A 23779-nucleotide genomic window follows, 5' to 3' on the forward strand; every position below is an offset into this window, starting at 1 on the left:
CGGTAAATATTTGTAACAAATACCCGAACCTGGAAGGGAAATAACCTGAAATTGACATAGTATCAGACGGGCCTATTTTATAGAATTTTAATCATTAGGCAAGTGTAATAAAACACATCACACCACCAGTAAGTGCACATGCTCTTAAGAATAAACAAAAATATAATTTCCCCAGGGAATCAAGATTGATTACCAGTTTTAGGCGCAAGTTTTCTGTGAGAGATCCAAACTTACAATAACAAACGTCAATAAGGTTTTGTTTCTACTGTGAGCACCCCAATTTCATTTGTAGCAAAAATATCTTGCATCTCTTCCGTATTGCCCTTTTTATGCAATGCATCGATAAACAGCACCCGCATTTATTTCCATATATCTCACTATCTACACGTTTTATGAATAAATCTCCTCCTGTACTTAACGGACGGACGAACAGACAGACTGACGGAGATAAAACTTATAGCCCCTATAATCCGGTTGGCAATTAGTAGGGGTTAATGCAAAACACATGCGTGCAAAATAAATAAAAAACATAAAGGAAATGTTTAGTTTACGTTTCAAATGAACTTACCATTTAATTTTGGAAACTGAGTTATTCCCCTTTGTTACCAACACACCATTTGCCTGTTAGTATAGAATGCTGTAATCTCTAACATTCCTGTGAAACCAAAAGTAGGTATATTTATTATTTTAATCAATTGGCCATATAGATTATTCAAAGACGGTGTAGAAACTAAGGTGTCTGGGTCCCTGAAAAGTGCTTGAGCCTTTACACTATATTGATACTCGTGTTTTGATAATTTATGGACTTGTCACGGTTTGAATATTTTAGTAGATCTATTATTGTTATACACGATATGCTTTAAAAGTGTGTCATATCATCAGTGTAAAAATATGCTTTAAAAGTGTGTCATATCGTCAGTGTAATAAAGCGCAACTATGGTACCTGTTTTGTCAAACTGCAACGTTGCACAAGCAGGCCCGAATCCAGGGCCGGACCCAGGCCGGGTGACCCCCCCCCCCTCCCAGTTGGCTTAGAAGTGACCTATACTTGTCAAAGATTCACCCGACTATTTTGGCAAAGGAATAATATTTTCTCAGATTTAATACCCAGAAACGCACCAGAAGCTGCAATTTCATACCTCTATTGCAAAATTTTCCAGGGGGAGCGTCCCATGACCCCCATCAAGAGGGGAGTAACCCCTCCATTACCTTAAAACTTAGACCTAAAAATGCACCAGAGGCCGCCATTTGATGCATGTATTACAAAAAATTCCAGAGTTCCCCCTGACCCCCGTAACATGGGCAGAAGTCTCCTCCCCTACCCACTCTCGCTATGCGCCTTGGCAGTGACGTCTTCGTTGTAGACTGATGTCAAATATTTCTGGAGCCAGGCCTGCACAAGTTTCCTTAATTAGTGTCAGGTGACCTAAACCAAAAGAATTACTGTGTAACTTAGACAGATTGATAGAGAAAATGACAGTTAGTTAACTTAACAGTAATTATGTCTCCCCCAGGAGACATATTGTTTTTGCCCTGTCCGGCCTTCCGTCCGTCCGTCCTTCTGTCCGTCCGTACGTCACACTTCATTTCCGAGCAATAACTGGAGAACCATTAGACCTAGAACCTTCAAACTTCATAGGGTTGTAGGGCTGCTGGAGTAGATGACCCCTATTGATTTTGGGGTCACTCCATCAAAGGTCAAGGTCACAGGGGCCTGAACATTGAAAACCATTTCCGATCAATAACTAGAGAACCACTTGACCCAGAATGTTGAAACTTCATACGATGATTGGTCATGAAGAGTAGATGACCCCTATTGATTTTGGGGTCACTCCGTCAAAGGTCAAGGTCACAGGGGCCTGAACATTGAAAACCATTTCCGATCAATAACTAGAGAACCACTTGACCCAGAATGTTGAAACTTCATACGATGATTGGTCATGAAGAGTAGATGACCCCTATTGATTTTGGGGTCACTCCGTCAAAGGTCAAGGTCACAGGGGCCTGAACATTGAAAACCATTTCCGGTCAGTAACTTGAGAACCACTTGACGCAGAATGTTGAAACTTAATAGGATGATTGGTCATGCAGAGTAGATGACCCCTAACGATTTTGGGGTCACTCTATGAAAGGTCAAGGTCACAGGGGCCTGAACATGGAAAACCATTTCTTGTCAGTAACTTGAGAACCACTTGACCCAGAATGATGAAACTTCATAGGATGATTGGTCATGCAGGGTATATGACCCCTAACGATTTTAGGCTCACTCTGTGAAAGGTCAAGGTCACAGGGGCCTGAACATGGAAAACCATTTCCGGTCAGTAACTTGAGAACCACTTGACCCAGAATGATGAAACTTCACAGGATGATTGGTCATGCAGGGTAGATGACCCCTAACGATTTTAGGGTCACTCTGTTAAAGGTGAAGGCCACAGGGGCCTGAACATGGAAAACCATTTCCAATCAATAACTTGAGAACCTCTCGACCCAGAATGTTGAAACTTCATAGGATGATTGTTCATGCAGAGTAAATGACCCCTATTGTTTTTGGGGTCACTCCGTTAAAGGTCAAGGTCACAGGGGCCTGAACATTGATAACCAGTTCCGATCAATAACTTGAGAACCACTTGACCCAGAATGTTGAAACTTCATAGGATGATTGAACATGCAGAGTAGATGACCCCTATTGATTTTGGGGTCAGTCTGTTAAAAGTCAAGGTCACAGTGGCCTGTTCATGTAAAATCATTTTTTGGAAATAACTTGAGAACCACTTGACCTACAATGTTGAAACTTAATAGGATGATTGGACATGCAGAGTAAATGACCCCTATTTATTTTGAGGTCACTTGATCAAAGGTCAAGGTCACAGGAGCCTGAACAGTGACTTGAGAACCACTAGGCCAAGAGTGTCGAAATTTAGCGGGATGACTGGACATGCCAAGTAGATGATCCCTATTGCAGCCAACCATCAGTGTCTCTTTGACTTTCGCTCCTGACCCCTATTGACTTCTTGCCTATAGGACTTTGCATTGGGGGAGACATGCGCTTTTTTACAAAAGCATTTTCTAGTTCTTTTTTCGCTTTAACCTATAAGATATAGGCTACAATTATAAAGGAAAGGAGGCAGTAAACAGTTTTCAGATCTTCTCGGCCTAGAGTCGCCTACCCAACACTAACATGACTGTATGTCTATCGTTACAAACCATCTGCAATATATCTCTAATATCTAGTTTCTGTTTACAAGGCCTGAGTTTTGTGCTCTCCGGAACTCCCAATCGCGGAAACTGATGACGAAAAAAGCTAAATCTGCCAATTTTCAAATCGCTGCAGAAAATTCCCTGCAAACGAAAGCCCCAACTGTTACACGGTTTCATACTCCAGTAACACTGTAAAATCTGAAAATAAGCTCAGATGTTATTGTATGTGCCATCCGTACTGGTTTTTCACTATTCCAGTTTTTCTGAGGCCCCTGCTAAAATGACAACTCCACTTTAAGCAAGCTCAGTGGAGGCATGTATTTGCATCTGCAAGTCATTACGTCATAATTTCAAGATCAAGGCTACTCAACTAATTTTCTTTAAATAAACGAAACTCAATTCTAGTCACTGAAACTTCAATTCTAGCAATTATTATTATTTTAAAGTTCAAATATGGACTTCAATCTGTTAATTGCCTCTTATTTGTAAATTTGACCCTGGCCAATTCGACACTAACAGCTGAAAACTGTTTACTGCCTCCTTAAGAGAGACAAAAATGATCCCAATAGTATAACATGTGCTGTTGATTTTGTAATTTAATCAATTCAGACCAAAAGAAACCCAATTTCATAATATCCAACATATGCTGTTGAAAATTTTGACAACTGGAATAGATCATGTATGCAAAAATTCTACCAGAAACGCATACCGAAATTCACTAGTAATATTATAGTTTCATTAAAGGCCCCTTGCATACAAAAATAAAGTTTCAACCCAGTTTTAGTATCTAGATATGTTCAGCTGCCAAGCTGGCTGAATTTTATGGCAATTTTAAGTCACTGGTACTGTGCTGGACCTGCTCCAGGAAGCTACAAACACATGCAGGAGCACCATATGTCACCGTCTTAACGTTTCACAAAACACCCCTACATGCTAATTTGTCTATCCCAAGACACTAAATGGTGTCTATTTGAAGATAATTATCTGCACTGTGATGTTTAGCTTTGATGTACATTACTTTCATCCCATAGAACTGACTGCATCCTACCTCGAGTCCATGCCAAGACCTCAATTTGATAATGATCACTTTTCGCTGTGACTGGTGTCTATGTTTATATGCAATATGTACATAAATTCTGAACTGAAACGAACAATGAAATACTGATTCAGAGGACATACTGCCGAAAGTATCCCGGAAGTCTGTTCCACAGTCCGAGCCACTATTTTGCTGTTTAAAAGCTTACTGAATTAATAGAAATCAATGAATTTGCAATTAAATGCCTTATTTGGTTTAAACATATTTTATGTAAAGTCATTACATGAATAATATACAACAACTGAGATAAGGGAATTGGACAGAAAGCTAATTAGCTTACGGTTGTCCTTCCCCTGCTTTATCTGACGACTTTAACGTCACATTAAGCATCTGTCTAAGCAAAATGGTGTCATAACAGACATATCTTTCATTACATTGGCTCGAAAAACACTGTAAAACTGACTGTCATGTCTGAATCGCCGTTATCTCCCCTTAGTTATTCTTAAAAAGTCTCATTTTGTTTCAAAATTAACTTTTAAACTCATATTCCTTCACAAATCATACTGAAAAACCTCTCAGGCATCAAATAAATGCACATGGAAGAACTTACAAATTTTCAAGATTTGCTCTTAAGGAGGCAGTAAACAGTTTTCAGAGCTTCTCGGCCTAGAGTCGCCTACCCAACTTTCAAAACCTCACACAAAAGTCTGTAACCACACACCTGAAATAAAGATTTTGCAGCATTAACATGACTGTATGTCTATCGTTACAAACCATCTGCAATACATCTCTAATATCTAGTTTTCTGTTTACAAGACCTGAATTTTGTGCTCTCCCGGTCGCGAAAACTAATGACGAAAAAAGCAAAATTTGCTAAGTTTCAAATCGCTGCAGAAAATTTCCTGCAAATGATAACCCCAACTGCTACACGGCTTCATACTCCGGTAACACTTTAAAATCTGAAAATAAGCTCAAATAAATGTGCCATCCGTACCGTTTTTTCACTGTTCCAGTTTTCCTGAGGCCCCTGCTAAAATGACAACTCCACTTTAAGCTAGCTCAGTGGAGGCATGTATTCGCATCTGCAAGTCATTACGTCATAATTTCAAGATCAAGGCTACTCAGCTAATTTTCTTTAAATAAGTGAAACTCAATTCTAGCCACTAAAACTTCAATTCTAGCAATTATTATTATTTTAAAGTTCAAATATTCGCTTCAATCCGTAAATTGCATTTTATTTGTAAATTTGACCCTGGCCAATTCGAAACTAACAGCTGAAAACTGTTTATTGCCTCCAAAGCCTTACTGGAATCTAGAATATCAACAAACTTTTAGCAACTGAATACATCGCCGTGCATGTTTATTTCGTCCTGCATAGTCAACAAGTAACATATGACCATATGGTAGGGATGACCCGCCCGCTTAGCTCAGTAGGTAAGAGCGCTGGTCTACGGATCGCGGGGTCGCAAGTTCGATCCTCGGGCGGAGCGTATGTTCTCCGTGACTATTTGATAAACGACATTGTGTCTGAAATCATTAACCCTCCACCTCTGATTCATGTGGGGAAGTTGGCAGTTACTTGCGGAGAACAGGTTTGTACATGACTGAAATACTGTTGAAAAACGGCGTGAAACCCAAAACAAAACAAACAAAAAAACATATAGTAGGGGCACATGTGATCTATGGACACATATTTAGTTTTGTAGGGTTTGATTTGCTGCAGAAGAGCCAGGTGAGGGTATTAAATCGAAGTTAGATCTGATGAAGGACGAAAAGATGTCAATTATGGTTATGGTTTTACACACAGAAATTTGCCCAATTTTTCTGTGGGACTTTTAACTGTTATACATAGGTTTGATACTGCAAGTTAAGTTGTCAGAGTAGATAGTCAGTATTAACTCTCAAGAGTTTAACATCGCTATCACACATATGGTCTGGTCAGTTATAAATAGCTTATTTCCTGGAAAAAATATTTCCTTCTTTGATAGCTTTGAAGTTGTCGGGTTGGTTTGCAATTCATTTGACTAAAGCTTTGCTCCTCGTCCATCTTTCTGTCCGTCCCATTCTTGTCTAGTCCATAGCACGGTCATCCGCCAAGGGACTTTGATATTACTTATCACAACTGTTTCCATAACGAAACAATATGTCGCGCCCTGGTCCTTAGCTCCAGTGTTAAAGTCACACTTCGAGAATAAAGGTAAAGATTGTGATATGTCAAGGTCTTGACACAGATAATCGGAATACCGAGATGACGCGTTGTGTGCAAAACTCCGGCCCTTGGCTCCAATATCAAGGTCACACATGTATAAAAGACATAGATTAGCATGGTCTAATTCAGGTCCGATTCATGACTCGAGCGATTTGATATCACTTGACACAATTTTCACCATAGCAAGTAGACGTGTCACAAGCAACAACCAGGTCCCTAGCTTTAAGGTTTGTCTGCAACATTTTTGTTTTTGTCGTGTTGAGCGACCAGTGGAGTTTCCACTTTTTAGCTCGACTATTCAAAGAATAGTAGAGTTATTGGACTCACCCATGCGTCGGCGTCGGCGTCCGCGTCCCGATTTGGTTAAGGTTTTGTATGTAAACTGGTATCTCAGTAACCACTTGTGGGAATGGATTGAAACTTCACACACTTATTAATACCCCGCCACAATTGGTGGGGGGTTATAGGAATGGTCTCCGTCCGTCCTTCCGTCCGTCTGTCCGTAACTCTTTCGTGTCCGCTCCATATCTCCTAAACCCCTTGAAGGATTTCCATGAAACTTGGGTCAAATGGTCACCTCATCAAGACAATGTGCAGAACCCATGAGTCAGCCATGTCGGCTCAAGGTCAAGGTCACAACTCAAGGTCAAAGGTTGAGCCTTCCATTGTGTGTCCGCTCTATATCTCCAAAACCCCTTGAAGGAATTTTATAAAACTTGGGTCAAATGATCACCTCATCAAGACGATGTGAAGAACCCATTAGTCAGCCATGCCAGCTCAAGGTCAAGGTCACAACTCAAGGTAAAAGGTTTGAGTCTTCCATTTTGTGTCTGCTCTATATCTCCTAAACCCCTTGAAGGATTTTCATCAAACTTGGGTCAAATGATCACCTCATCAAGACGATGTGCCGAACCCATGAGTCAGCCATGCTGGCTCAAGGTCAAGGTCACAACTCAAGGTCAAAGGTTTGAGTCTTCCATTTTGTGTCCGCTCTATATCTCCTAAACCCCTTGAAGGATTTTCATCAAACTTGGGTCAAATGATCACCTCATCAAGGCGATGTGCAGAACCCATGAGTCAGCCATGCTGGCTCAAGGTCAAGGTCACAACTCAAGGTCAAAGGTTTGAGCCTTCCATTTTGTGTCCGCTCTATATCTCCTAAACCCCTTGAAGGAATTTTATAAAACTTGGGTCGAATGACCACCTTATCAAATTGATGTGCAGAACTTACGAGTCAGCCATGCTGGCTCAAGGTCAAGGTCACAGCTTAGGGTCAAAGGTTTGAGCCTTCCATTTTGTGTCCACTCTGTATCTCCTAAACCCCTTGAAGGATTTTCATCAAACTTGGGTCAAATGATCATCTCCTCAAGAGCTCATGAGTCAACCATGTCAACTCAAAGTCAAGGTCACAACTCAAGGTCAAAGGTTTGAGCTCTGTATCTCCTAAACCCCTTGAAGGATTTTCATGAAACTTGGGTCAAATGATCACCTCGTCAAGACGTTGTGCAAAATTCATAAGTCAGCAATATCAGTTCAAGGTCAAGGTCACAGCTAAAGGTCAAAGGTTTACCCTTTCACTATCCATAACAGTGGCGGGGGATTTAGCTGTCTTTCAGACTGCCTTGTTATTCACTGTGATCAGCTGACCTACATTGCACAGGTTCCATAATTCTATTTTGCTTTTTTTTTTACAAAATTATGTCTCTTTTTCGACTTAGAAATTCTTGGTTAAGGTTTTGTATGTAAGCTGGTATCTCAGTAACCACTTGTGGGAATGGATTGAAACTTCACACGCTTATTCACTGTGATAAACTGACCTACATTGCACAGGTTCCTCCATAAATCTTTTTGCTTTTTTACAAAATTATGTCTCTTTTTCGACTTAGAAATTCTTGGTTAAGGTTTTGTATGTAAGCTGGTATCTCAGTTCTCACTAATAGGAATGGCTTGAAACTTCACACACTTATTCACTGTCATGATTTGACATGCACTGTGTAGGTCCCATAACTCTATTTTGCATTGTTTTCAAAATTATGCCCCTTTTTCAACTTAGCAGTTTTTGGTTTTAAGTTTTTGTATGTAAGCTGGTATTTCAGTATCCACTAATGGGAAAGGATTGAAACTTCACATACTCAGTCATGAGCTGATAAGCACTGTGTAGGCTCCATAACCCCTTTTCCCATTTTTACAAAATTATGCCCCTTTTTCGACTTTTGTATTCATTCAGTTGACAAGGCTCTTGAATGGTCGAGCATTGCTGTCCTCCGACAGCTCTTGTTCTATTTTATTATCACAGTAGCGTTGTTTGTGCAGTGTGGCGGCCGTAAAAAGTATCCCCGTACATTCATTCAGGGCTGTTATATTTCGATCTTCTCAGATCATTCAGCACGACTTTTTTGTCGTGTTATTGGTAATGTTTAGTTTATCAGCTTGAACATTTTGGCCTGGGTAGTTCCAATAACCCCGCTTTCATAGCTTTGGGTATTGTATAATGACCCCTTGGATATGGTGCCTGCTTTTTAATTTTGTCTTTTGGCAGTTCCTGTGATATGCAGGCTCTATAATCTCAAATCCCCTATGTAAATTCCAGTTTGCTTAGTTCTACCCATTGTTTTCTCGTTTAGGGCACACCCATTATTTTAGGTGGGGATCATACACCGCTTTTCATGGATTTACACGCATTGAAGGTTCCATGTGCACCGCCGTATGAATACATCTGCGGATGTTTCTAATTTTATTTTTGTACTTGTAGCATATGTAATGTTGAGTTCTGCTCAACCCGGGGCTAGAGGGCGTGGACGGTAGCATGCATTTTCACTACCGTCCGTGAACAGGCTCAATGAAACCGAGCCTGCAACATTTTCGTTTTTGTCGTGTTGAGCGACCTGTGGAGTTTCCACTTTTTAGGTGAGTTTTTCTGATCGCTCGATGTCCGGCGTCCGGCGTCCTTCGTCTGTCGTCTGTCAACATTTAGCTTGTGTATGCGATAGAGGCTGTATTTTTCAATTAATCTTCATGAATATTGGTCAGAATGATAACCTTGATGAAATCTAGGCCGAGTTCGAAAATGGGTCATCTCGGGTCAAAAACTAGGTCACTAGGTCAAATCAAAGAAAAACCTTGTGTATGTGATAGAGGCTGTATTTTTCATTTAATCTTCATGAATATTGGTCAAAATGGTAACTTTGATGAAATCTAGGCCGAGTTCGAAAATGGGTCATCTCGGGTCAAAAACTAGGTCACTAGGTCAAATTAAAGAAAAACCTTGTGTATGCGATAGAGGCGGTATTTTTCAATTAATCTTCATGAATGTTGGTCAGAATGATAACCTTGATAAAATATAAGCCGAGTTCGAAAATGGGTCATCTCCGGTCAAAAACTAGGTCACTAGGTCAAATCAAAGAAAACCCTTGTGTATGCGATAGAGGCTGTATTTTTCAATTCTTCTTCATGAATATTGGTCAGAATGATAATCTTGATGAAATCTAGGCCGAGTATGAAAATGGGTCATCTCGGGTCAAAAACTAGGTCACTAGGTCAAATCAAAGAAAAACCTTGTGTATGCGATAGAGGCTGTATTTTTCAATTGATCTTCATGAATTTTGGTCAGAATGATTGCCTTGATGAAATCTAGGCCGAGTTCGAAATGGGTCATCTCGGGTCAAAAACTAGGTCACTAGGTCAAATCAAAGAAAAACCTTGTGTATGCGATAGAGGCAGTATTTTTCAATTGATCTTCATGAATTTTGGGCAGAATGATTACCTTGATGAAATCTAGGCCGAGTTCGAAAATGGGTCATCTGGGGTCCAAAACTAGGTCACTAGGTCATATCACGTAAAAACCTTGTGTATGCAGTAGAGGCTGTATTTTTCAACTGATCTTCATGAAATTTAGCCAGAATGATTACCTTGATAAAATCTAGGCCGAATTCGAAAATGGGTCATCTGGGGTCAAAAACTAGGTCACTAGGTCAAATCGAAGAAAAACATTGTGTATGCAATAGAGGATGTATTTTTCAATTTATTATCATGAAATTTGGTCAGAGTGATTGCCTTGATGAAATCTAGGTCGGATTTGAATATGGGTTATCTTAGGTCAAAAACTAGGTCACTAGGTCAAATTAAAGAAAAATCTTGTGTATGCGATAGAGACCGTTTTTTTTCAATTGATTTTTATGAAATTTGGTCAGGTTGATTGCCTTAATGAAATCTAGGTCGAATTTGAATATGGGTCATCTGAGGTCAAAAACTAGGTCACTTGGTCAAATCAAAGAAAAAACTTCTGTATGTGATAGAGGCTGTAATTTTCAGTTGATCTTCATGAATTTTGGTCAGAATGATTGCCTTGATAAAATCTAGGTCGAGTTTGAACATGGGTCATCTAGGGTCAAAAACTAGGTCATATCTAAGAAAATGCTTGTTTTATTGCAAGAGACCAATTTTTTGGTCCAATCTTAATGAAAATTGGTCAGAATATTTGTTTCCATGAAATCACTAGGTCAAACATGTTTTACACTGTTATGGAGTGTTTCTTAGGTGAGCGACCTAGGGCCATCTTGGCCCTCTTGTTCTATTATACATGTCGGATGTCAACAGGGTATATTTCTTGAACGGTCAATAACTCTTTTATCCATCATGATAGTTTGATATACATTGTAATTAGACACAAGTGTTTCCCATGACGAGATAATTTATCACACGTAAGACCCAGATTGACTCCACTATCAAGGTCATTCATGAAGGCCAAAGGTTAGAGGGTATAATTTGTGTCCGGTCTATATTTCATGGAATTTTGATAGTACATGTACTTTGCACAACTGTTCCCCGTTATAAGATGACGTGTCATGCGAAAGGTCCCTATCTCCACGGTCAACGTAACACTAGGGGAATCAAAGGTCAACGAGGTCTGTTTTCATGTACATTACATAACTCTTGTTATCTATCAAGAGATGTCGTGTACCAGACACAGGTCCCTAGCTCCAAGGTAAAGGTTACATTTATAAGCTTCTTTCTATGATTTTGTTAACAGAAATTCCTTGCGATTTGCATGCCATGGAAGATGATTATGTGTTATCTGTGAATATTTCAGACTGGCTGGAAGATGTAAATGCAAATAGTCACAGAAGCCAAACAAGCCCTCTAATTTCCAGATGTTATTCTTTACAACTCTAGGACCGTGTCATCTTTTACCAAGGTCAGGGAAATTATCAGTCTATGGGGAATCACCGGATCTAATAAGTTAATACTTCAGCAAAGAGAACATGGAAGAGTACGATCCACCAGTCGGTTTAAAAGAGACACTTCCCTATCCGAAGCCGGGGACGTTTGTCCCAAAAGAATTCTACGTCTTCCTAGATAACAGTTATGATGAGATACCTGAATATGATTATAGATTTGTAGCCCTGGAACTAGAGGACCCTGCCTTAACCGATTACACTGAGGGAGATACTGGAGATGTCGAACTAGATTTGGAGCCCACTTACCTATTTGTGCATATAGTCCGAAAGGTAGGCTCAGATGTTACGATTCCACTTTTGCAAGAGTATCAAATAGATGATGGAACTGAAAATCTAAACACAATCAAAGCTTATCAACTTTTTAAATATGTCTGTGATAAAAAGGATAACGACGTTGAAAGAAAACTTGTACGCACCAGAAACACACCAGATGATGATGATAAAGTTAATTATCAGCCACCGTCTCTGAAAGCTGCATACAAAGAAATCAAGGTGTGCCTAAAGGAATCGTGGAAACAACCAGAGGTAGAGAAGAGAAAAATTGTTAAACGACTACTGCTAAAATGGCATCCTGATCAAAACCATGATAACGTAGAATTTTGCAATAAGGTATTTCAATGTATACAGCAGTGCCTTCAACGCTTAAATAAAAGCCTAGATCTCGTTAATGACGATGCGGATGATGAAGGCGCGCAATCCAGTGGTAGAAATTTCGATTTTAGTTTTCCGGAAGATTATTGGTCTTCGTGGCTTCAACGTTTATTGGAAAGGTACAAAAGAGGAAGAAAATTTTATGAGGAACGTTACAAAAGTAGAACTTACGATGAATGTGATGGCGACTGGAACGCTAAAAGAGCCTTTTTTGGTGAACCAGAGCTACATCCCTACCATTACCGTGCAGAAGCACGACGTTGGCAGAAACAAGCAAAATCTGATTTGGACAACAGTACACTTTCTCTGCAAAGAAAACCGAACAATTCGTTCAACTGGGTCTGCTACATGGCACATCAGGTATACCATTAAGTTAAATGTTTACATGACTGTCTTTGCAATCAAGTACGTCAAGAAAGTTGGTATTAACATAATTTTCTGTACAACAGTGCTTTATATGGTCAGATCAGTTATATTGGTCATTGACTTAATTTTATGGTTTCATCTATTGTTAAAATCAAATCCCAAAGAACAAATAAAATTCAAATTTATCTAATATTTAAGATTTTAAATTCAGGAATTCATACCCCTCCCCCTCCCTCCCAAGAAATAGCCGTTTTGTCCAAAACCTCGAAATTTTATACCAAAGAAAGTAAATGCTTCCACAATATCTGATAAAATACTCACCTAAGTTCATCAGTGGAACACAGCAGAAATATGCGATACTGGACCTAGATTAGTCTGTAAATGGTTGTTTTGAAAAATATGTGATATTGTAAAGCTTTTTTAATAATATCTTATAGGACTGTTTTATTTAGTCAGAATGTTAAAACAGAAGTTATTGTGTAAATAATAAAATTGATATTTACATATTATATATATATATATAATATTTATATTTACAAAGGCAGCTGAAAAGTCTATGAAAGCCGCATGGTATGCCAAGGATGCCAACAAAGTACATACAGTTAGATACAGTCACAACTTGAATAGCATCGCTTCTGGTAAGTGTAATGAAGTCACTAATTGAATAACATCGCTTGTGCTAAGTGTGTTACAGTCACAACTTAAAAACATCACTTTTGCTAAGTGTGATATAGTCCAAACTTGAATAGCATCGCTTCTGATGAGTGTATTACAGTCCCTACTTGGATAACATCGCTTCTGGTCAGTGACTAAATTCCCAACTTGAAAAGCATCGCTTGTGATAAGTGTATTACAGCCACAACTTGAATAGGAACGATTCCGGTAAGTGTATTACAGTCACAACTTGAATAGCATCGCTTATGCTAAGGGTGTTACAGTCAAAACTTGAATAGCATCACTTGTGCTATGGATATTATAGTCAAAACTGAATATCATCGCTTCTGGTAAGTGTGTTACAATTGCTAAGTGCGTTAAAGTAACAGCTTAAAAGCATCACTTTTGCTAAATGTGATATTGTCACAACTTATAACAACGCTTCTGATAAGTGACTTGCAGTCAAAACTTAACACTTGAGTTGCGTCGCTTCTGGTAAGTTTGTTACAGTCACAACTTGAATAGCATCGCCTCTGGTAAGTGTGTTACAGTCATAACTTAAATAGCATCACTTCTGGTAAGTGTGTTACAGTCACAACTTGAATAGCATCGCCTCTGGTAAGTTTGTTACAGTCATAACTTAAATAGCATCACTTCTGGTAAGTGTGTTACAGTCACAACTTGAATAGCATCACTTCTGGTAAGTGTGTTACAGTCACAACTTGAATAGCATCACTTCTGGTAAGTGTGTTACAGTCACAACTTGAATAGCATCTCCTCTGGTAAATGTACTAAATGTGCAGCCATATATTCATTCAGATGTTTGCTGTTTTCCACGGTTAAAAATAAAGATAAAAGCGCTGAATGCACTGACAAGTGTGTTTGTTTCAGCCGATTTTAAATCACATCGGCACAGATTGTTTTGCGACTTCCGTGCTTGAATGACAAGATAATTCTACACCCCAAGCAAGGTTTGGAACCCACATTCGTAAATGGCCGGAATTTAGTCAAGGAGGTCTCACTAAGGCAAAAATCCCACACACTTAAATTTAAGTTAATGCGAGACATGTACGAGTTGATACCATAATTGTTGTATTGGATATGCATTGTGTTTATATACCAGCCATAGTTCTTCAAATTCCCCAGTAGTTTCAGTTGATACGTTATAAACAGTCATTTACAGCAAACTGGTGTAAGTATTTTCGGTAGACTGTATTTTTGTCACGCAAACACTTCTCGCCCTTATACATATATGTATATTGAAAAAATTGGAAGCAACTGTCTTCAAGTCGATTGTCATTGAAACATTGTTCAGTTATTTTCACCTACTAGATAAAATTTGAGATAACTTTGATATATACGTGCGATTATTCTGTTAATAGTAGAACTGTAAACTGGTTTTGCCCATTGTTTTCTCGTTTGGGGCAAACCCATTATTTTATCTGGGGACCAAACGCCGCTCTTCATGGAATTACACGCCTCAACACATGTATCATTGAAGGTTCCATGTTCACCGCCGTTTGAATACATCTGCGGATGTCTCTAAATTGCTTTTTGTACTTTTAGCATGTGTAAATGTTGAGTTCTGCTCAACCCAGGGCGTGGACGGTAGCATGCATTTCCACTACCGTCCATGAACAGGCTCAATCAAACTGAGCCTGCAACATTTTCGTTTTTGTCGTGTTGGGCGACCTGTGAAGTTTCCACTTTTCTCTATTTGATAAATGTAAAGTAATTATAGAAACATGTAAAAATCTCAAAATCTTGACTAGTCAAGACTATTAGAATTATTGAATCAGTTGCTACGTTAAAAAAGAATATGCTCCTTGATTATAAAAAAAAATCATTTTCAGTAATTGTCGCGTGAACAATACTTTTAGGTAAAAAATTAATGTTTCCATAAACACGTCATGATGTGAGCCACTACTAAATTTCTTTAAAAACATTCTTGGGGAGTATATAGTTGTCCCCTTGTCCTTCCGTCTGGCCGTCCATCCTGAAATGTTTGACCTGATAGCTTTCAAAGAATTTGGTCCAAACATTCACTGATTACTTTTTCAGTTTGAGATTTTCAACTTGTTGGTCCAAAACTCCCGCTATTATAGTTTTTGGGTATTGTTTGATGACCCGTTGGATATTGTGCCTGCTTTTTGTGTCCCCCCCCCCCCCCCCCCCACCCCCATGAGTGGTGGGGGCATATAGATTTGCTCTTGTCCGTCCGAAGTTCGTGACACGCCTAGCTCAAAAAATATTTGATATAAATTAATGAAACCTTGCACGAGTCTTTATCATGATATGAACTTGCGCACCTTCTATTTTTCGTCTGGCTCCGCTCCCTAATTTTAGAGTTATGGCCCCTGAAATGGTCAAAAATGCACATTTTCACCTTGTGACACGCCTAGCTCCAAACGTATTTGATATAGATTCATGAAACCTTGCATGAGTCTTAGTCAGGGTATGAACTTGCACACCTCCTATTTTTCCATCTGGGTCTGCCCCCTATTTCTAGAGTTATGGCCCCTGAAATAGTCAAAATGCACATTTTCACCTTGTGACACGCCTAGCTCAAAAAGTATTTGATATAAATTGATGAAACCTTGCATGAGTCTTTATCATGGTATGAACTTATACACCTCCTATTTTTCGTCTGGCTCCGCCCCCTATTTCTAGAGTAATGGCCCCTGAAATAGTCAAAAGTGCACATTTTCACCTTTTGACACGCCTAGCTCCAAAGGTATTTGATATAGATTCATGAAACCTTGCATGAGTTTTAATCATGATATGAACTTGCGCACCTCCTATTTTTCATCTGGGTCCGCCCCCTATTTCTAGAGTTATGGCCCCTGAAATAGTCAAAAATGCACATTTTCACCTTGTGACACGCCTAGCTCAAAAAGTATTTGATATAAATTTATGAATCTTTATCATGATATGAACTTGTGCACCTCCTATTTTTCATCTGGCCCCCTACCCCACTATTTCTAGAGTTATGGCCCCTGAAATAGTAAAAAAAATGCACATTTTCACCTAATTATGTGCCTCACACAAAAAGTATTTAATGTAAATTCATGAAACCTTGCTTGAGTCTTTATCATAATGTGACCTTGCACACTTTCTTCTTGAGAATTTTAGCGTTTATTACAGAGTTATGGCCCTTGAAATAGTCAAAATAGTGGATTTTTTGTTTGTGATGCTCATAGCTCAAAAAGTATATGGTATAGAATAATGAATCCTTTTCATAATTTTTCTTTTGAGGCTACACCCCATTAAGACTGCAAACATTTGAATGATTTCCCCTTATTTGTGACAAATGTACCAGTGGGGGGCACACCCTGTGTCCTACAGACACATTCTAGTTTAAATTTTGTCTTTCGACGGTTTCTGTGATATCAAGACTCAGTAACTTCAGATAATCCCCTTTCTTAATTCAAGTTTGTTTAGTTCTGCCCATTTTCCATAAAGGCTAGCCCATTATATTTTCAATGGAGACCACACAAGCTTTTCGTGGAATTATACTATAGTGAATCATTGACGGTTCCATGTACACCACTATATTAACACATCCTTAAATTATATTTTGGTGCTTGTAACATGTGCAAATGTTTATTCTGCTCAGCCCGGCGTAAGAGGGAATGGACGGTAGCATGCATTTACCTTACCATCCAATCAAACTGAGCCTGCAACATTTTCATTTTTGTCGTTTTGGGCAACCTGACGAGTTCCATGTTTGTCTGTTTTAAAGAAATATATTATAAAGAACTTGCGCATATTGTTAGGACATGAATGTACCTTGACTTAGGTGTTATGGCATTTTGAAAGTTTACAGAATGTTGCATGTTGTATATTGTGCTTTCCTAACATAAGCCATGTCCGGTTATTTTTAAAGAATCCAGTCCAAACTTACAGAAATATATCAATATGAAGTGAAGCGAAAGGAAAGTAATGACTTGATATAATGCTAGTTGCTAATGAAAGGTCAAAATCATAATTATGTTTTGAATATTTTTTTAATTATTTCCCTCTTTGTATTTTTGTTTCTTTTTTGGGATTATAACGTTTGAACTGTTATCCAGAATGAAGTGAAACTTACTGTGATGATAGAAGGCAACAAGAGGACATAGCACACGAACCATAAATCTGTCTAAAATAATTCTTGAAGTAGGCTATCTTCCTTATTGTACAGAACCTGCGGGCAGAAACTTTTCAATAAATGAAAGGATTTTGATTTTTATCGATAGACTGGATGTGCAAAACCATAACTTCGACCTCCTTAATTACTGATTTAAACCCTAGTTGTTCCTCTATCAAGCCCAGTGGCGCCGGACATGGCTGTGTATCAGATTGCTCTTGTTATGCAAGCATTAGTTGTATTGGTGTAAATGCTCATTAGAACTTACGTTTCTTGTTTGCATCTGGCTTTGTAAATAACAGATTCACTTGCCTTGACTTGATTTGAAATGCAGACGAATGCACTAGTATTACAACGAAAACTGTAACTACCGTCCAGGGATCAAATACGCGGCATCTAGGTTACCGAGAAAACCTTATACATTCTAATTGTGGATTTTGTTTTGCAGGACTAGGATCAGGTATAGAAACTTTAGCAAGAAATGTGTCCACTTTGACAGGAGAACATACGAGGATGAGATATCCAGACGCCTTTTACGGGCAACAGGTACCTGAAAAAGCATTCAACAGAGAAACAGCGCAGACAGTTGTATCAGCTGCCAAACAAATAATAGAGATTGTTCAGGGCAATTACATCAGATGAATGATATGTTGGTGTAGTGACGTCTTAAGTTACTAACCTTTCAAAAACGTTAGGGTTAGCATATCTTCTACATGCATGGAGGGATTTTGATGAAAGTTGGCACAATTGTTCACCATCATGAGACGGAGTGTCATGCACAAGAACCAGGCCCCTAGGTCTAAGGTCAAGGTCACACTTAGAGGTCAAAGGATACAAGAATGAAAACTTTGTCCGGAGCATATCTTCTTCATGCATACAGGGATTTTGATGTAACTTGGCACAATTATACACCATCATGAGACGAAGTGTCCTGCGCAGTTCCCTTCTTTAGAATTACTTCCCTTTGTTGTTACTATAAATAGCTTATATTGTAACTTTTTCATTACTAGACGTAGGGAAAAATCGAGACCACTTTTCTGTAGTACAACATGCATGTTACATCCAATTTTGAGGTGTATTTTGACCAATCTCTACCTGGTAAGGATTTCTGTGTGGACTTACAATTTTTTTTTTTTGTATTTTTTTGTATTTTTTTTAAGATTAACTTCCCTTAGTTGTTACTATAAATAACTTATATTGTAACTTTTTATAATTGACCGTAGGGAAAAACCAAGACCACTTTTCTGTGGTACAACATAGTTGTTACTTTCTAATTTTAGGTGTATTTTAAGGTATCTCTACCTGGTAAGGAGTTTTTTGTGGACTTAGAAAAACAAAAGAATTACAATGATTACTAAACAACCACAAAATTAAAATTACATCTGCAAATACAGGTGCTAGAGTAAAGAAATTTGCTGTGACGGGCGTATATTGTGACATTCTGGCACTCTTGTTTATTTTTATGAAAAGTGTTGAAAACCTGGTTTCGTGGCATTGCCGCGTTTCTTGTTAAGTGCATTGTATGCAAGACTCAACACACTTATCACTATTCACTATTTTTAAGTTCAGTTCTTCATAAATCTAAACATTCAGCACTTTATGGTAATCATAATGATATATTTATTCTGTTAATTTTTTGTTCAAATAAGCTATTAGTATAGGTGGGTGGTTCGGCTCCATCGCCAAAAGTGTAACTTAAACATCTGAACAAGTTCTTGTCATGAACCATTTGAATGGTCTTAAGCAAGGTTGGTCTGTAGCAGACTTGTATGGATGTCTGTAGCAGTCTTGTATGGATTTCTGTAGCAGTCTTGTATGGATTTCTCTCGAGTTTGTTCAGATAGTTGTGATTCGCTCCTTTTATGTACTGCCAAGGCTAAAAATAGAAAAAATGACCTTAAACGGCTTCTTTTCCTGAACCAGTTTAAAGATATTCACCAAACTTGATCTGTAGCAGCATTGTATGGACCTCTCTGAATTTTGTTAAAATATAGAAATATCTTTTAACGACTTCTGCTTAAGAAGCAGTTGATTGATCTTTATTTAACAAAATTGTTCCGTTTAGTGATAATTAAGCCGTAACATTTATTTAAGGTCAAAGGGGCGATTTATGGTCCTCCTTTTCTTTTCTTTTCTTTCGTTGCTTCATGATTTATATGTCCATTGAGCAGTTTATGTTGTTGCATGCCGGTTTAAAACTGCGGAGTAGGGGAGGGTAATATATCACTCTTTTATTTTGTTGCTGCGTCAAAAAGTCTGGCTGCTACGACAACAAATGCAGTGTAGTTAAAACATTTGCAAGTCTTTGAAATGCACAACATGTTTTTGGAAGACATTGTAGAAATTACGAAATTTGTGTATCCGTCAGTCACAAAGTCTTATGTTTAAAAGATTTTTTTTCATATGGAGACTATATATTAGTACATCATTTTATTTTGGTCCATTTATTTTACTGTGCCTTCTGTCCGTCTGGCAGTCAGATGGATCCTGAGGTTACTTTCAAATTACAAAAGATGCGTATGAAACATAATACTAGTATATATATGTAACTTAATTCATGTTCGGGGCCTTCGTGACCGAGCGGTCAAGGTCGCTGTATTAGAATCGCTTGCTCCTCACCGATGTGGGTTCAGGCCTCACTCAGAACGTTGAATTCTTCATCATGTGAGGAAGCCATCTAACTAGCTTACGGAAGGTCGGTGGTTCTACCCAGGTGCCGCCCGTGATTTAAATAATGCGCAGGGGGCGGGGGCACCATGGATCTTCCTCCACCATCAAAGCTAGAAAGTCGCCATATGACCCGTTATTGTGTCGGTGCGTGGTTAAACCCAACAACAACGACAACAAAAACAAATCCGTTTGCCAGCCCATTAGCCCGCTTATTTACCTATCCGTCCTCCAGTCACAAAATTTGTGAACTTTGTATAAGAGATTTAATCGTGAAATACATAATATAATAAACGGACTATTTTGGAGAATATGCAGGTTCTTTTATTGATGTCATTGTTTAGATAGGGTATTCTGGATAACTTGCAGGCTAGTTTTGTTGTTTATTTTGCTCTGCCTGAAGTTGTGGTTGCTAAGTAAACAACAACTTACTCCGGTATTGAGACCTTTGATGCTTAACAATAGTATCGCTTTAATTTTTTACATTTTTTCCGTGTTCAGTACCTCTGCTACTATATATCTGCCTCGTTGAGCATAATTTCTGGCATAGGCGGACAGCAACCTTTTGCAAGGCAACTGAATGCCTTCCTCACATGAACATGTTATACACCTCAGCGGTATATGGGGCAAGTCAGCGACCTTAACCACTCGGCCACAGAGACCCTTAAATGTAATTTGTTAAAAGATTTGTACATTTGTATGTGTTGCAAAACAAAAGTTATAAAAATGTCTGTGTGTAGATATTTATCCATAAATAAGTTTATCATGTAAGAACCTTCAAGAACATAACAATGCATCTTCTTAATTAGTATGTAGAGATTCGCGATGACAATAAGAACGATCTTTTCTCCGGTATTCGGTATATCAATTTGAAAATATGAGTTTTACAGAGGTCGGTAATAATACTATCTCATCTGTTGCGTAAAGGTATTGTGATTTGAATATAATGATACATTGCGAATACTGCAAAAATGTAATATACATGTATGTATGTGTGTTGGTTTTCCTGTGGTTTTATATGAGTCTGTTTCTGAATATATATAAGTTACATATTATGACTAAAATATTTATTGTAGGTATCAGTATTTTATCAAATTTAGGTATGTAGCAATGCAGAGCTTATATAGCAACACGTTATGTTAGATGTTTTTGTGCAGTTAATTTTGAGAAAGTTCTTTTAGGTAAATGAAAGTATGCGAGAATGTTTATTTGCTATATATATCCATGCATATGTAATTAAATGTGATAACGCTGTTGATAAATGTACTTACTTTACCTGTTTAACAGAACATAGTCAGTTTGCAGCTTATAGTTAACATGGTCGGCTTTACATTATGAAGTTATGAGTTTATCATCTGTCTCACGGGGAGTACGAATAAGTTGAGTATCCACTGCCCTGGAGTTGTTTTTGATTCCCTAATGATTTCCTGTGATATGGTCATTTCTAAGTTATATGAAATTATTTTACAACAGTTTTTTGTGAAGATTTTTATTTATTTTTTTTTTGTATCAAAGATTATGGGACGATAGAAAAATTCTTTTGGAAGCAAATGTGTAAAAATAATTATTACATTCCTCTATTTTTGGAGCAAATAGTAGCCTAACAGATACGTTACAGTGTATATGGAAATGCAAAAGTGCATTTTACTTTTTAATGCATGTAGTAATACAACTATCATTATATATAAACACTATAAATTTTGAATAATTGCATTTCAATACAATCATCGCATCTTGATGATTCTTGGTGATTATAACAGGCCTTGAATAAAAACATATAAAATAAATGTTCAGAGACGTATATGGTTGTCATTTTTCACAAAACAGAAAATCCATGTAACTGTAATGGGAATTTTTCACAGGTACCAAAGTCCAGTCCACTTACTGTATTCAATGTACTTACGTCCTGTTGGTCTGCTTCATTCAGTATACCAAGGTCCTGTCTACTTTATTGCTATACTCAATGTACCAAGGTCGGAGGTCCCGTCTACTTTCTTTATTCAATGCACTAAAGTCCTGTTTATTTGCTATATTCTGTGTTTCAAGGCCCTGTCTACTTTCTTTATTCAATGTATCATGAACCTGTCTATTTACTTTATTTGATGTACAAAGTTCTTGTTTTGTCTACTTACTTTATTCAGTACACCATAGTCTTGTCTACTTTATTCGCTGTACCAGGACTTGTCTGTTTTATTCATTGTACCAAGTCTTGTCTGCTTACTTCATTTGATGTACCAGGGCCTTGTCTACTTACTTTATTCAATACAATATACTAGACTTATCTACTGTATATAATGTATCATAAACCTGTCTACTTACATTATTCAATGTACCATGGTCCTGTCTGATTACTTTATTTAGTATACCATAGTATTGTCTACTTTTTTGATGTTCTATGGACCAGGTCACGTACTTTATTCAATGTAGTATGGTCCTGTTAGCTTTCTTTATTCAATACGTGACTCTTATATTCTTATAAATGCAACTTACTTCATTCAATACACTATATTAATGATTACTTTATTCAATAAACTGCGGAATTTTCTTCTTACTTTATTCAATGCACCAGGGTCTTGTCTACTTCATTCAGTTTTCACGGTTCCCTCTACTTTATTCAGTCTACTTACTTTTTTTCAATGTATCCTGCTATTTCCTTTTTTCAATGCATCGTCATCAAACATTGTAACTCTGCATACTGAAAAATAAACGAATAGTAAATAGAGTTTCTAGAGTAACTCAAAATACAAAAGAAAAACACATATAGATTTCCCTCCATATATTTATTTAAAAAGGCCTTGTATATAGACTATATTTTAGATTGATGAGTATACCTAATATCAATTGAATCATTTTGTGCAAATCTATATAACCACATATTATTAAAGTTGTTCTGTATAAATCTGACCATGCATATATCTTTATTGTTCTAAAAATATGTTATGGTCAGAGTCTGGGTATAAATATGCCAGATACTGTCCTTGTTTAAGGTACAAAGTTCAAGATACCAAACAGTATTACACCATGATGTAAAGTAATGATCAGTGCGATATGGAGCTAATGTACATGCTATAAATGTGCAGCCTGGAGTTGTATTTATACAACAAACTTATTCGAACTCTTGATATCGGACTGTTGTTTTGCCAAAACAAATTTGACTCTTTCAAATTGGAACTTGTACGCATTGTTTTATTAAAGTTTAAAATTGTAGCTTTTCACTATCAGTTTATACCATTTGATTAGTTCTTCTTTGCTAATTGTTTAGTTGTTTATAGAACGGTGTTATTGACCTACTATTGTATTTACAATTATTTTTATATCTCCAAATTCCCCATTTTGTTTTTATACAATCAGTCTATTAAACAGTTATTCGTCATAAAATCATAAGCGTTTAAAAACAGAATCACTGATGTTCTCAATCATTAACTGAAGTTGAAATAAAATCTATTTTATGTTTTCGATTTTCGCTCCGGACAAAAGTATAATGTGCTTATCGGAGAAAGGTAGTGTTATGGTTCTTCTCCACTTCATTTCATCTCAATGTTCTCCGTTTTAATAAAATCCCTCTCGTATTTTGGAGTTCTGCTCCGAAAAAAAGTGTTACAAACAAAATTATATAAGGGAGGTAATCAGAA

At 37.7% G+C, this 23779-nt stretch overlaps 1 protein-coding gene across 1 annotated transcript; it reads left to right on the forward strand.

The window, feature by feature from the left end:
- Nucleotides 1-611: 611 nt before the first annotated feature.
- LOC123530103 (sacsin-like) lies at nt 612-21948 on the forward strand. The gene is made up of 4 exons (XM_045310804.2): nt 612-669; nt 11533-12691; nt 13239-13335; nt 17929-21948. Exons 2-4 carry the CDS (start codon nt 11705-11707, stop codon nt 18120-18122), a joined length of 1278 nt encoding a protein of 425 aa, XP_045166739.1. The 5' UTR covers nt 612-669; nt 11533-11704; the 3' UTR covers nt 18123-21948.
- Nucleotides 21949-23779: the final 1831 nt, after the last annotated feature.

Source organism: Mercenaria mercenaria, chromosome 13 (assembly GCF_021730395.1).
Source record: "Mercenaria mercenaria strain notata chromosome 13, MADL_Memer_1, whole genome shotgun sequence".
In the NCBI taxonomy this organism is placed as follows: Eukaryota; Metazoa; Mollusca; class Bivalvia; order Venerida; family Veneridae; genus Mercenaria; species Mercenaria mercenaria.